Source organism: Amia ocellicauda, chromosome 11, assembly GCF_036373705.1.
Source record: "Amia ocellicauda isolate fAmiCal2 chromosome 11, fAmiCal2.hap1, whole genome shotgun sequence".
Lineage (NCBI taxonomy): Eukaryota > Metazoa > Chordata > Actinopteri > Amiiformes > Amiidae > Amia > Amia ocellicauda.
The window spans coordinates 12,182,116-12,197,342 of NC_089860.1; the positions used below are offsets into that span (position 1 = coordinate 12,182,116).

General features: G+C 41.4%; 2 protein-coding genes across 2 annotated transcripts; one reads left to right on the forward strand and one right to left on the reverse strand.

Annotated features, from left to right (window-relative positions):
- Positions 1-4,539: 4,539 nt before the first annotated feature.
- Positions 4,540-6,520, forward strand: atoh1b (atonal bHLH transcription factor 1b). The gene has a single exon (XM_066716559.1). The coding sequence runs from the start codon at positions 4,765-4,767 to the stop codon at positions 5,629-5,631; it is 867 nt and encodes a 288-aa protein (XP_066572656.1). The 5' UTR covers positions 4,540-4,764; the 3' UTR covers positions 5,632-6,520.
- Positions 6,521-7,391: 871 nt separating this feature from the next.
- dok3 (docking protein 3) lies at positions 7,392-14,836 on the reverse strand. The gene is made up of 5 exons (XM_066716558.1): positions 14,671-14,836; positions 12,563-12,868; positions 12,198-12,288; positions 9,445-9,617; positions 7,392-8,745 (listed from the first exon to the last, which is right to left on the reverse strand). Exons 1-5 carry the CDS (start codon positions 14,725-14,727, stop codon positions 7,774-7,776), a joined length of 1,599 nt encoding a protein of 532 aa, XP_066572655.1. The 5' UTR covers positions 14,728-14,836; the 3' UTR covers positions 7,392-7,773.
- Between the last annotated feature and the right edge of the window lie 391 nt (positions 14,837-15,227).

Consider the following 15,227-nt stretch of genomic DNA (forward strand, 5'->3'; position numbering starts at 1 on the left):
GCCCAAAAGAGCAATTGATTCTAATATTTAAAACAAAACCAAGATGTGTGCATTGCATTATTCATGTTATTCAAAGCAATACACTAAATCAATCAATACATACAACAGCTATTTCCTGAAGAGAATCTCGACTCAACCTAGCTGTCAGAGTTATACTTAAGCTGCTAATTCATACTTTCTATGATAATCAAATATTATAGGAACAATATAATGTGTTGACTAATCTCTACAATGTCTGCTTGTCTGTCCATCTATCAATCCATCCATCCATCTAGCTATCTGTCTAGCCATTCATCCAACCCATCAACCAGAATTAATTCAGAATGAATATCTGTCCTCCCCAGACCATGCAAAATGCCAAATTATTATTTTATGCTGCTGTGCTTGGATCCTTCAGTAACGCAATGTCTAGACTATAGCCGCTTTAAAGTGACGGTATACTATTCATATATGTATACAATTATGTATGTATGTGTATGTATAATCAAGTGTCATTTTTTGATTAAAATAGGCTATATACATATTTTGTGGTTAACCTCTTCATATATTAAAGCTTCTGACGTTAGCAGATAAAGAATTCGTATTCATCTGCAACTTCATTGCGTGTACAGCAGCAACGTGGGGGCATCAAATTATTACAAAATCGTGGGAGATCTTGTCAATATCGCGTTTCCCTTTCGCGTCACTTGCATTCATTACTGCTCAGCTACATATTTCGTTTGAATGATTCAAATGCAATGCATTCTCCAAACAAACAACAACAACAACAAAGTGATGCAAACCGGAGTGGCGTGCGCTGGAAAGCTGTCCAAGCCCCCCCAATAAAACCGACGGCAAAGAAAAGCAAGTGACCCGAGCAATGTTACCCACACCCCCCGAGGTCCCTCCTGACACTCCCCCCCGCACACCCCGCAGCAGATGGGAAGTGCGGCCCGGTCCCCTCACCCCTCAATCGGCAGGGCTACAGGCTGTCGCGGCGGTGGTGGGGGGGTCCGGGGGATGAAATATTCATAGTGCAGTGAATGGGCGCCCCTCGTTGGAGAGTGTGCCCGTTTAGCCAACCGCGGCAAGGCTCATTACCTCTCCGGCAGGGGGGCAGGTCACGGTAATTTCCCCGGCATCACGGCCAGCATCCACCGCCTGTTTTCCCCGCTTACGCGTATTATCGCTCCATCCTCCCCTCTTGCAAAAAAAAAAAAAAAAAAAAGTTGCATTGTTGCCTAGGTATTTTGCTGATGCGGCATATATTTCTAATTGACGGGGGAATGATACACGATTCTCATCCAGTTATTGGTTTATGCTTTTTATTAGGGCAGTTCGAGTCATAAACAAGGGTCACACCCAGGGAAGGGGTTTCTATCTGGTGGCATACTGAAATGACAATAATAGTAATAAAAAACGATATAACTTCTATTGTTTCCATCCTGTAGGAGAGTTAAAAGCTGTAAACGGATTTCACTTGATATCAGTCTTGTTCGCTTCGACTTCAGATCGTTAAACATGGCTTTGTTCCTCAAAATCAAGGCGTGATTTCCTTATCATCATTAATATATATATATATATTGTTATCTCTTCTTGTTATTCCAAGCACCTTCCCATGCCACGCTCCTTTGTGGGGTCCGCAGTTTGCATGTAATGAGCAGTCATAAGTCATAAGTGCGCACTAATATGCATTGATCAAATATGTTTCTGATCAGGAAAATGGGTCGATTTTCTTTCAATAGTTTCTTCCCAATGCACTCCGTCCCATTTTCACTCTTCTTTTGAATTCTTCCATAATAGTGAAAATATTAAAGTTTCATTTGCACGGACACATTGCAACAACAGATCAAAGATGGACCAAGGGGGGTATTGAATGGATACCAAGACATTACAAAAGACCTAGAACCGCATTAGAGATGGGAAGATGTGACGTGGAAATGGATTTTGATATATATGCTATATTGCCTTTGATTCAATTCATTTTATTTGACTGTAGTGCACCTGCGCCAAGGCATGGATAAAGGGGCGTTTATGGTATGGCAATCAATGCTAACTGAAAAGAGAAAAACAAATGTTTTCAGGTTATTTAAGATAAGGGCACTCTGCAATAAATAATAATAATAATAACTGTCTTTCGAAAAGGCAAACCAAATAGTTCTCGTTTATGTAAGTGCTTTAATGCTTTAAAATTAAATGTATAGAAAACCATATCCCAATCTACGAGAAACATGGTATCACAAGTTTCGCATGGTATTTCAAAATTACTTTAAGTTTATATATTGTTGATAGACTACTGCTGTCCTCAAAGCAATACTTTTACAGGTTTTTATACAACTTTTTTGTAATGTAGGCGACTGCATTCCAGGCTGCAGCGCCGCATTACAGCGGGCCCCATCCATCCCGCCCTGAAGGGTTTAAGGGACCAAGAAATGTCCCTCGTTTTATAAGTCATTGTTCGACCCCCAACGCGTTTTAATGATGGGGATTAAGAAAGAGAGAAAAAATAAACCGATGAGTGTTTATCATGCACTAATGCATGCAGGTCTCCTCGAATAAAAGACGCGTCTGAAAGTTGAACTGTCCCGTTGAGCAGCATATGGGAGATGCAACTTTCTAACCCAGACTCTCCGGCGGGTGGAAGACGGAGAATGACAAAAAAAAAAAAAAAGCCATGAAGAAAACCAAACAGCTGATGCAGAGGTGAAGAGAGTTCATCTTCCTCTTGAGAAAACAGTTTGTTTCCTTGTGACAGCAAAGCCCAAGACACCACACGACACATCATAAAGGCAATTGACTTGGTTTTGGTCCCTGATTATTATTATTATTATTATTATTATTATTATTATTATTATTATTATTATTATTATTATCATCATCATCATTAGTAGTAGTAGTAGTAGTAGTAGTAGTAGTAAATAAAGGCACTTCTAATACAGATTCATCCACTTACACAAGTAAAACTGAATATTTTGGCTGAAGTGTGTCCAGTAATCATATTCCCTAGGCAGTTTAAGTTCGCATTCTCCTGCTCTATTACAGTGACAGGTGCTTGCCTGTCCGCATGGTTTCCACCTGTTCGTTTTATAGCTTCTTGTAACTCCCTGGAGATTATACCCTTTTACAACTTATTTGAGAACCTACACTTTATATCCCCTTCCCTTCGCTATTACACAGTATTCGTCATTGGGTGGTTTTCGCCTGGCACCACAGCTTCTAGATAAGGGAATGATACAGGATATGGTCGCCAGTGAAATATATAAATATGTGTGAGTAAGATACCCGTGATGGGCCGGGGCTTGGAGTCGCCCTGCATGCCAGTGTTTGTTAAAGGCGTGTGGCCAGTGACGCCTCACACAAGTACGGGTTTTGAGCTACACATCTGAAGTGCTAGTTTTTGGATGAATCCCTTCTTCCTAATTTCATGACAGCACCGGCCTCTATCAATCGCATTCGTTCCTCTGTCTTGGTCCTTTAGTTTCGTGTTGACATGCTGGGATTGTGGAAAGTCTTTATTTTTAGTATCTTATTTAATGACATCCTGGTAAGGGTCAAATTGAAAGGCACACTGAAACACTTAACCGTTTCAAAGATGCTCAGCGCAGCTGCTCACATAACCAATTGAACCAATTGTCGCACAAGAAACGTTGTGTTACTGTTGTCCTTAAGAAGCAGTACCATGGACAGTTACTGTAGCATCCGTAAACGCATATGTCAGTTTTGTCTAAAATATGGGGATGTACTTGATCACTGTAGACGTTTATTGACACACAAAAATGTTGGGTTTACTTGAATTTGAAAACATACACTACCGCCATTAGCAACATTCAGAAAAGAACTGATTGTATTCATATGTTAGTGCCAATCCTGAAATACAACGCCAAAAGCCACTCCAGGATTTCAGCACATGCGTTTTCAGAGCCTAGCTTTTGCACAAGACCATCAAATATTGCAACAGTATAGTACTTGTGTTGTTTATATTGTTTACCCCTATCTCCCTTCCCCCGCGCTGTTAACTATGACTTCACATCTTATCTGCAATTATTAGCTCATAAATCTAGGATGTAAGGACTTCTTTTAACTGTATATTTTCTTATGCACTTCTGTAATTTTGAATTTGTAATTAGTACTATATCTTGATCTGTAATTCTAGACTCTATTGTCACTTTATAATGCTATTATGCTTTGTAAGTCGCCTGGATAAGGGCGCCTGCTAATAAATAAATAATAATAACAATAATTATCATATTGCTGTCAATAAAAATATAGGCCACTAATGTAATGTTCAACACCGGTTAGAAAATGGAGATGGACCATTTCCCTTGAGGTTTAACATAGATTAAAATCTGGGTCCAACAAGCCGGATTCCATGTCGCTTCTTTTGTTGGGAAGACTTTGAAAACTTATCCTGTTTAAAAACTTTTTGTCTCTCTTGCAAAGTGTAGGCGGTGTGTGATTGGCTGCCAACACGCGTCTGGTGTGTGGCCGGGGCGGGCCGGGACGTGCGGGGTTTAAAGAGGCGAGCAGGGGGCAAGGATGATTAAAGAGTCAATAAAACTTTCCTACCAAGTCGCTGTGAAGTGGCAAGCAGATCATTTATTTTATTGGACTATGCGAATCTGCGCACGGAAGCAGTAGAGACGGTTGCAATTTCCCTGGACAACTAGACTGCGTCAGTTGGACTTTTCTTGAATTGCAGTTGCATTACATATTTGCAGGGTGCTTTCAGTCCAAACTCAGTGATTGAAAATTGCATTTCTGAATAGTATAAGCTCTTCGAAGAAAATGACCATGACAAACGCAAGACTTGCTTTATTAAACTGGTCTGATGGGTGCATGCAAGAGTGCCACACGGATGAACTGAAGTTTCCTGAAATATCCAGACTGGCACGCAGCGACCCCCGGGGCTGGTTGAACCCCGCTTTGCAAGCAGCGAGCCCGGGGACCATCCAATACCAGTCCCAGGGAAGTTCAGTGTCGGCTCTTTACGACCATGGACCGATGGAGGTGGACTTGGAAAAAATGCTGTGCAGGGGGAAATTAACCAGCAGCAGCACAATCATGACTGACGATGACTTGGACACGCTGAACGGAGATGCCAACAAGCAGGGCACCTCTACCTTTCCCGGCCCGCAGAAGCACAGACGGGTAGCTGCCAACGCCAGGGAGAGGCGGAGGATGCACGGCCTCAACCGGGCCTTTGACAAGCTGAGAAGCGTCATCCCCTCTCTGGAAAACGAGAAGAAGCTATCCAAGTACGACACTCTCCAGATGGCGCAAATCTACATCACCGAGCTCTCCGACCTGCTAACGGACGTGGGCAAAACGGAAAGCAGGAGTGGTGGCGGCGGCGGTGGCAACTTGGGCAACCAGGGCAAAAGGACAGTACAGCTGCAGAACTGCCTGGCAGAGGGCATGATCGGAAGCACCCTTGGTTATCCCCTGGACACCCAGCAGCACGCAAACAGGTTATGCATGGTGGAGGAGCCCCAAGACATGCTGGCAGCTTCGGTCGGGCATCTGATTATCCTTTCCAACCCGAAATCGGCCCTGGGGAGCGAAAACAACAGCAAGGTAGCTTCGTCAAATGGCAGTGATGGAGAGTCTTCCCATAGTAGTGACTGTGAGGATGCCCATGCAGACAGGCATTAGGCGCGCTTATACTGCCAGCTACCTGCATCAGCTCTGAAAGAGACTCTATGGATGACGGGCTGAGTGTCTGTTTCCTAGGCAAGGCATTGCCAATTGCGTTATTAATTGTTAAAATATCCAACACTGGATGACGTATAGCTTCTACACATCCTGTAAAACCCGACGCTTGAGAATCAAACAGATCTCCAACATGTGACAAACGCACCTATAGCATTATGTGCCACTAGGCTAAAACCTTTTTCATCGAATAATATTCATGCTTTTTATATAGTCTAAAACAATTGGAATACATACTATTTTTATATTACGCACATTAAGAATAAATACATTATATCTGGTTTTATAAAACAACACAGGCTCTCAGAGAAAATAATCACCTATTCCAATATGTTAATTCTGACCAGTTTATATATTGGTTTTGGTACTGAAAGTCACATGCAACATTTAAACAAATAAATTAGTTCTTTTTTATATACTACAATTTCGGTAGGGCGTGACACTTTTTCTTTTTCTTTCTTTTTTGCAGTTGTCAATACAACAGATTTATGTGGCAAAGTCGTCTCAGAATTAAAAAGTATATGCTGTTACCTTAACCAAAAAAATTCTCAGGGTTGTAAATGGGGACAAACTGAAAAAACCGCCAGTCCTTCGCTGAAAAAAGTTTTATATTCCAACATAAATAATAACACGTCAATGTGATTACATTTTAAATGTTGCCTTTTACATCTTAATCCAGTTGTAGGTGACACCAACCCCCTTCGCCTGCAATCCCAGTAAACAAATACAATCTATATTCAGAGGGTTGTATTATTCATATTATTATTTGTAATATAATTAATATATTCTTCTAGCAGAATTCAGGTGAGGATCCTTAGTTGCACTTTATAGATGATGGAAATTGTTATAGAGACATCTTTTTCTCTAGTTCCTAGAACATATTTTTGTAAATGTTATTTTGCTATTTATGATTTGGTAATTTTTGAAGATGTTTACTCTTGTTATTTAATTTGTTTATTAATAAAACAAAATAAATGTTTGTGTTGTTTCAACATCATATTTTCTCCTCCAGTCTTATTTACTTATTTATTAGTTAATTAATTAATGTGTTCAGCTGCTTGTTTAAATTCTAAGAAACAATAAAAGTATAAGCAAAATGAATAAGGCATAAAGGGAAACCATAGTGCCAAACATTTGAAAGACAATATATAGATGGATACCTGTGTACGTGTCACCAACTAACTAAACGTTTAAGCTGTTTAAAGATTAACTATGTGGCTAATTAATTTGATTTGCTTTAATAAAACATAATTTTCTTACCGTTTCCAATAAATTAAATCAAGTAACAACACAGAAAAGCGAAGCTAACAACAAGCAGTTTAAATTCAGTTTCAGTTTTTATCAACCAAGTGAACATTTATACCAACACCAGGGTATTCTACTTTTAATTCCAAATACACGTTTATAAATATGGAAAAGTTAAAATTGTTTAAAAGCAGTTTTTATAAAAAGATAAATTGTGTACTTGTGTGATTTTTTTGTTTCTTTATCTATTTAATGAATGTATATTTATTCATGTATGTGTCTTTGCTTTTAGTTAGTACCATTTTATTTATTGTGTTTAAAAATACATGATTGAACACAGGTCATAATATGTATGGGCTTGATAATTTATTTAACAATTTGTTTTGAGTATCTATTAAATCATTATTCAGGCCTTAGAAAGAAAATCCAGTTAAGGCTGTTGGATATCATGCATCAAATTTGTTTTTTAAATATTTATTTGTTTGTCTGCTTTATTCAATGCAGCTTATTAAGTGATGGGTAAAATCTTAGCACAGGAAAAATAAAAAACCATAAACGAGCCATGGAGCATTAATTTGGGATGCACAACTGTATGATGTCTGATAGTGTTGAAGAAGCTGTAACATTCTTCTCATTGTATTTGTAATATTTAAATATTATAACAATGACTCCACAAGGTTGCACATCATATTCAATCTCATAGGCAACAAAAGAAGAAAAAGAAGAAAATTAATTACTAACTTAATATACACAGCAACAGTAGAAATCTGGACTCTACAGTTTTTACACCAAAGACTACCTTGTCCAGTAGAGTATTACATCCTCCGCGGACACAATATCTCAGTTGTTGTACATTCTCTCCGTGATGCCAGTGTTGCGGGTGGGCAGAGCTGGTAAGACTTTAACCCTGTCCTTGGCGAACAAGTCCGAAAGTTTCTGCTTAAAATCATTGGGTATTTCAGTGTTGGTGACAATGGTAGACCTGGGGCCCGAGAACGTGCCAGTTTCCCCCTCACCAACCCCCTCCTCTTCGGGGCGCCGGTTAAAGCTAGCCAGGGCATAATGCGACTCCGAGCCCGGGGCACCGTCCCGATGTTTCGCCTCGGGCTGCTCCCGAGTCTTATTCACCTTAACAATGTTGTCATAAAGCGGAGAGCTGCTTGTCTCCTCTGCCCAGTTATCTATGTTAAAGCTTTCGGGCACAGAGAAAAAACGTTCCTCCTCTTCATCTGGCTCCTCCTCCTCTGACCCCTCCCCCTCAGACTCCTCCTCCGGCTCCTCACCCTCATCTGCCCCCTCCTCCGGCTTCTCCTCCTCCTCCTCTTCCTCCTTTTCATCCACTATTGCGGCAAATGAGGGAAAGCTTTTCTGTCTCTCAATTGCCCTTCGGTCAAGATCTTTTTTAAAGGGCACCTGCACAGTGGAGTAGACTGGAGATTCGTGGGTGCTTTCAACATTGCTGCCCCCCTGTGGGATGGGTTTCATGTTTCTGTTTGGCTCCGTGGGGTTCCTGATTGGCTTTTGGAGAAGGACCGGTGCCCTCTCTGGGGCTTCTCCTGTTGGCTCGTTTGTTCTCCCTCTCCAGGTGGGAGGGGCACTTCTGCCAGGGGCCAAGTCCTGTGCCGAGCAGTTATGAGCAGAGGGCTGAAGGGACACTGTGTCCAGGTCTGGAATGGCACGGCTCATTTGCTTCCTCTGCTGTCCGATGGCATCCTCAATGGTCTTGTAGATTCTCTGCACGTCTTTAGACAGGAAGGTGAAGTGACCCTCTCCGGACTCACAGCGCCGGCCAGCCTCAAAGCTCACAACATCCTAGGACAAGAGCAGGAAGGACATTTAGCCTGGACTCACAGAACTTCACTTAAGTCTCAGTGTTTTTATTCCTGTGCTGATAATAAGATATTTTATATCTGTCTAATACTGAGCTTAATAAAAGAATCTGTTGTCAGCTGATTTCTTGTCATACATCCTCCTGCATTCCAGTATCTGTTGATTTTATGTGGCACACTTCCTGCTCGATCGCGACTAAAATGAAAGTACTGATACAAATTCTCCCTAATGTCCCCACATGTATGCATAACACCACACCATCCAGCAATTCTTTATCCAAACTAAGAATATATAAGCATCTTGTTATAAAACTACAAATGTATGTTTGTATAGAGAGGGAGAAGTGTGGAGGGTACAGATAAATAAGATAAATAAATCCACTTCCTATTGATATTCAGAAAACAATTCTATAAATGTCCTTGGTGACTGGTTTGATTAAAATTGGATGTGTCATAGAGTGAAGGAGGAGCAAAACAATGGAAATATAAAGCCTTTCAGATCCAGCATACTAAGATTAGATAGATTTTCAGCAACCTGGAAAAGGACAAATATTCTATCTTCCAAGTCTGACTATTAGGAGACTATAGACTCTAGCTAGTCTAAGGGGAAATTAAACTCCAACAAAACATTTTCAGCTGTACTGTAAAAGTGAAGTCTTGTGACATTGAAGTGTGAAGGTACCTTGTCCTGGCCAAAGCGTCTGAGCAGCCTGTATGGCCAGCAGTACAGTGTGTGTCTGCTCTGGGGGTCTAGCAGCACGATGCTGTCTTTGTCGAGTGCCATTGTGTAGTTCCCCGTTAGACTGCACCTCATGGATGCCTCGGTCTTCTGCACTGTCACTTCATACTCTTTCTCTGTGTAAAGAGGAGGAAAAAGACAATGATGTGATTTGAGTACATGTTCATCCTTGTCCACAAAGGAGACACTGAGATATCGCTTTAACAATGATGAATGAGTTCGAGCTCTTCTTGAGAGGACGAGTTAAAGCAGTTCTCGTGTATGAACTGTGAGTCAAAGAGCTGTGGTGAACATGATTATATTGTGTAGTGTGTGCTACCTCCTGAGTGTGGCTGCAGTGGAAGTTGGCTCTCGCCCCTTCCTGAGGTGGCCAGTACTGTAATTGCAGTTCGATCCATCATTACAACTTCCTGGACTGCTGCTTTGCTACTCTGACGTGTTCGGCTGAACTGTCTTGTGTATTGTATTTTATTGTGGTTGTTGTTGTTATATTACTTGTCAGCACTGTTATTACTGTTATTGTCACAGCTCTGAAATATGTAAAGACTATACACAAATCATGCTTCAGCTATTTGTTTCACACATGATCTTGCCCTGAGACTTCAGTTGCAGTTCTTCCTGTCATCGCTAACCTCCCGGTTTTGTCCACCATTACAGGGGATTCATTTATAGCTTTTTTTGCTTGTTACAGTTACTGCTTGTTATCTCTCTCTCTCCTTTGCAGGGTTGAGGTGACAGCAGCTTAAAGGAAGGAGCACTTCACAGCAGTCAGAAGAGCTACAGAGGAAGTCCCTTGTTGCTTCCTTGGTAACCTCAGCAACACTACTTCGGAGTACTGCCATCACTCAGTGCCCTTGCTCCGGTTGTTGGCACTCAGTGATAGTTGGCAACGGTGATCTCTGGCACACCAACCTGAGCTCTCCTGGGTTGGGCCCCTGAGTGGGAGTGCCTTTTGGGCTGAGGCTATTTAGTGGGAGTGGTCTCCACTCTGTAGAGGTGTTTATTTCCCAAAACTCTTGGACAGACAAGTCCCCATCCACGCTCAAGCTCTACTTGGCTGCTGTCTTGGCCTGCGATGTTAGGACTGATGGTGCCTCCGCGGGAGCTCACCCCTTGGTGATACAGATCCTAAAGGGAGTGAAACACATATGTTCTCCCAGGTTCCCTGGTCTCCCTTCCTGGGACCATACAGTAGTTCCAGAAGCCCTCATGCAGTCACCCTTCGAGTCACATTATTCAACTGAACAGCTGAAATGGTTTTTTAACCACTCAACCAGAGGTGTTGCTACATTAACCATCTGACATTTATGTGGCAGGCCACACCACGCACTTTGACTAGGTTTCACAGGCTAGACATCCTGAGACCATCAGCCTCTTGCATTGGGGCTTCAGTGGTGGAATCTCGTGGTCTACAGACCCTTCTCCATGATAATCAATACAAGTGAATTGCTACCATTGAGCTGTTGCAAAAAGAAATTTTCTCAAGTGTTTTATTTTCTTTTCCTGAGACATATATTATCATGCATGTAACTACTGTGACATGTAAAGTCCCCAGCGCTACAGCACAGAGTGTCTGTTATACCTGCTGGGGGGTGCCTGGGGCTACATGCATCCCTTTAATGATTGTGTGCCCTTTTGGGCTCTAGGCTACACTTCCCTACTTCGTGACAGCTTGGGTACACAGTTCCCATGGATGAAGATTGCTTTTCAAAGAAGCAAAAAAGGAAGTGACTTCTGTGGGGATCGGAGAAGAAGCAGGAACAGGGGCGGGCTTTCTCCGTCACCCCACAGAAGAGTCTAATGGCAGCTTTGACGTGTCAGGAAGACTCCCACTCCCACAAGAGTTATGCAATTCCCCCTGACAATGCCATCAGTGCTTTTGGTTGAGAGAGAACCACTGCCGCTTTGGGAACACAACATTTGTATGTAGAAGTGAAGTTAAGATTCCTGCCATAATGTTTTATTTGGAGGGGCTTTAATACATGTGCTATTGTGTTATGCATGTTCATACCACATCTTTACACACACTCTCACATGTTGTTCTTCGAAATATGCAGTATTATCAACATATCTGTAGTGGTGGAACCTGACTGTGTAGTACTTTCTGAATTCTTAAACACCTAATTTGTTATTTCTTCCTCTGTTCTAAAAAAAGATTTGAAGAAGTCAGTCCTAGTTTCTATGTGGCTTTAGTTGTGGTGAAAACAGTTCTGTGTCAGCTCTGTTTGTGTTTTATTTTTCTTATACATACAGCAAGAGGTCCTATTGCCTGTAACAACTCTCATAAATGACCCTAGAAGTAAAATTAACCACCACTTATCAGGTTAGGCCTAATACAGTAGATTATGTGCCTGCTTTTGGTGGTGTTTAAGTTTTTATTTACCTCTTTATAAAAAAAAAAATCAATCTACTAGATACTCTTACTCACACAGAAGTTTCAGTACTCAAAAAAATTAAAATATGTAAAATAAGTAATATTGGAAGACAAGCTTCTTGTGGCAGTCATGGAAAGGAAATTACTAACGGATATGAACACATGGACAGGCGCTTGCCTGCCTGCACACACACAAAAAGGCTGAGTTTTTTCACAGCCTTATTGAGACACATCCTATTACACAAGAGTGGCTACGAGGCTGCCACTTACAGCAGAGGAGGATCGGCGGTGCATACAGAAGTGCATACATAAGAGCAGGTACCTTCCTTCCAGGACGAATACAGCTCGTTTTCTTCCATCGGCACCTCTCCGCAATCCTGGCTGCTCATCGGGGTCGGGTTCTCATCATTTCTCTGCAAAGATGAGTTTAAAAAGTTGGGAAACTAACCCATACACTATTTGACTGTGTTTTTTTATCCCACACTCCTAATCTGGCTGAGTTAATCCAGAATGAAACAACTGAGAGAGTCTACTGTTTACTAAACCGTCCTTGTGGAGTTCTGTTCTCCAGACACCAAAGTAGAACCAAAAACCCAATGATGGGACTTCACATAGTCAATACTAATAGGATGGTTAATGCATGAGCTCTCAGACATTGATGGGACTGCTGTCTGTAGGGAGTCCTACCTTGAATGCCAGCTGGCAGAGCTTGGCGATCCATGCCTGGGCGTGCTCAGAGGCCAGGGCGTAGGTGCGCTGGGTAGTGTTGAGGTAGAAGGCCGCATTGTCTTTGGGGCAGCTCTCGCCAGGGGCGGGGGTGATGCTGATGCAGTCAGCCAAGCGAATCACCTTCTTGTCAGCCTTCTTCAGATACTGCTTCCCGGCCATGCCAACCGCCCCACTGCCCCCGTCCCGCACGTCGTACAGCTCCACTCGGCCGATCCCGTAGGGGCTGGCAGCGAACAGTATCACCCACATCTTCCTCCAGCTCTTCTGCAGAGACGTGGGGGAGCACGGTGACACACTGACTCTCACCTCGATTCTCATTAGGGAAGATGTGTAAAAATGTTCCTTTAATGGGAAGTGTGCCCTAAACAGAACTGGCTTTTTATTTTTGAACTACTGCCCTGTTATCAGTTTCCTCTTAGTGGGTCAAATAGAAAGACATTTACCAAAACCTACAGTTGTTTGATTTTATTTCCATTATAAAAAAGGACCACACTTAAGTTGTGAACTGCCACACCCATCACATAGATTTAAAAGTGCAAAAACCTTTTCATTTTTGCTTTTTCATTTGCTTGCAAAAGGTCTGGCAATCAACACTGGCAGAACACATGCATCTCACAAACACAAATGACTCTAAACGTGTACTGTGCTACACTGTACTACTAAAATGCAGAACATTGAAAGTCAAGTTACATTTCACATTGAAAATTTGTCTGAAGGTTTGCTTCTTAGAACTATAGATGTAGTCACTATATTAATAACAGAGAACAGGAAAATACTTATTTCTTCATACTCTGACCATTTCCTGTGTGTTACAGAAGAGTGCAGAGCTAGATGCTCATCCGAGATTAACTGAAAGTGCAGCAGACCATTAAAAAAAGAAACAGATTACACTATAATTAGGTGTTAGCACTGTTGTTGACGTTGTTATATCCAAAGTTACACTGGTTTGTCATAAACTAGTACTAATCAGAGTCTGTGAAACCAGCCCATAGTGTGTTTACAGACATTTTCAGTTGGTCAAACGAGCTTTAGCATCTCCCATCAAGTTCAAAGCAGAATATGCACAGCAGGCAGGTGTGTTCAAACCCGCTGCTGCGTCTGTAAGCAAACCGCCCTAACAGAAAATACCACAGTATTGTAAAAGTATGAATAGATTGTTGAATTGTACTAATGTTTTTGATATGTCACACATGCAATTCTTTTGAAGGGACCATGAGCAAGAAGTGGTAGTGGTGGGAATGATCTGCTCAAAATAAATGTAGTCATTTTTTAGCATAAACACAAGACTTATAGTTCTGAATTAGCCTCTTTTCATATGAGGTTTGAAAAAACATTGTTTTTCTTCTATGTATAGGCATTAAGTTGACAGGGGGAAGAGCAAAGAGATGGTGATTCTTCTCTACTGTTCAAACAGATAACGTATGCCTGTTGTAAGATTAACTGCCATTATACTGTATTCTTAAAGTTATTTGGGCACAAAAAAACATTACACAGAATAGCGAAAAGAAGAGCCAACAATTCTGTGCTCTCCAAACATTTGACCTCTATTGTCTGTATGTATTTGTGTGTTTGTGTATGTATGTATTTAGCTTCCTAATCCATCCTCAAGCTTTTCTTGATGGAGGTTAAAACATTTTTAACATTTTGTTAGACAAAAGTCCAGTTTATTATGAGTTAATTCAACACATTAAGTTAATTATTGAAAAACCATATGTTTATTAATATATACATATTAACACTAGTGTTTGATGTACATTCGGTATAGTTGATGTACACAGAAGGATGGATATACAGCTATCCTGAAATGAGATTCTGCAATATGTGAATGAACCCATTACAACTGTAGTCCATCCACGACAAAGTATATCCAGGAAAAAGTACATTCTTCAAGAGTTTAACGCCCCACCCGCGCCCACGATGACTACAATGAACAATGAGTTACCCTCTTAAGAGGAGCTACATTCCATAAGCAAGGATATAAATATGGGTAGGAAATTAAGTAACCGAAAGGAGAAGCACATTTCAGTGTCAAAGCTGTCCTTTTCAAACAACAGAAACAAACTTACCATCCCAAACTTAGCGCCCTGCATGTACAAAATCCCCTCCTTGGCTGGGTTTTCCATGTTACTGCTGTAGGTCAGGCAAGCACGGTGGCTAGGCTATCAGCCTAACACACTCTCTAGGGTGTAGCTTCCTCTGATGGCTAGTAGCTACTTCCCAGTGACAGGAGAGCATTTCAGCAGCTAGTGGTTTTATGTCGTAGCACTCCACATGGGTCACATGCTCTCAGAGGCTTTCTACGGCAATGAGAGAGAGAGAGAGAGAAAAGTCACTTTGATCATTAAAGCATCATCACTTTCAGCATAAAAGTGGTCCCTTTTTAAAGAAATACCTCACACTTTCAAATCCTTAACAGAAATAAGTCTTCAGGTGACGTGAGGAACACATCTGATTTTTCATAATGTAACTAAAGCATGGCCACCTCCATTTTCTTCAGGTTTCAACTTTTGAGTGTTGTAAGCTAGTCTAACAATATAAATGATCTCTACATTCGTTTTTTGAATATCTGCCTTATTCCCCATTAATTTGCTGTACTTTTCAGATTAATCAATTTCATGCACTT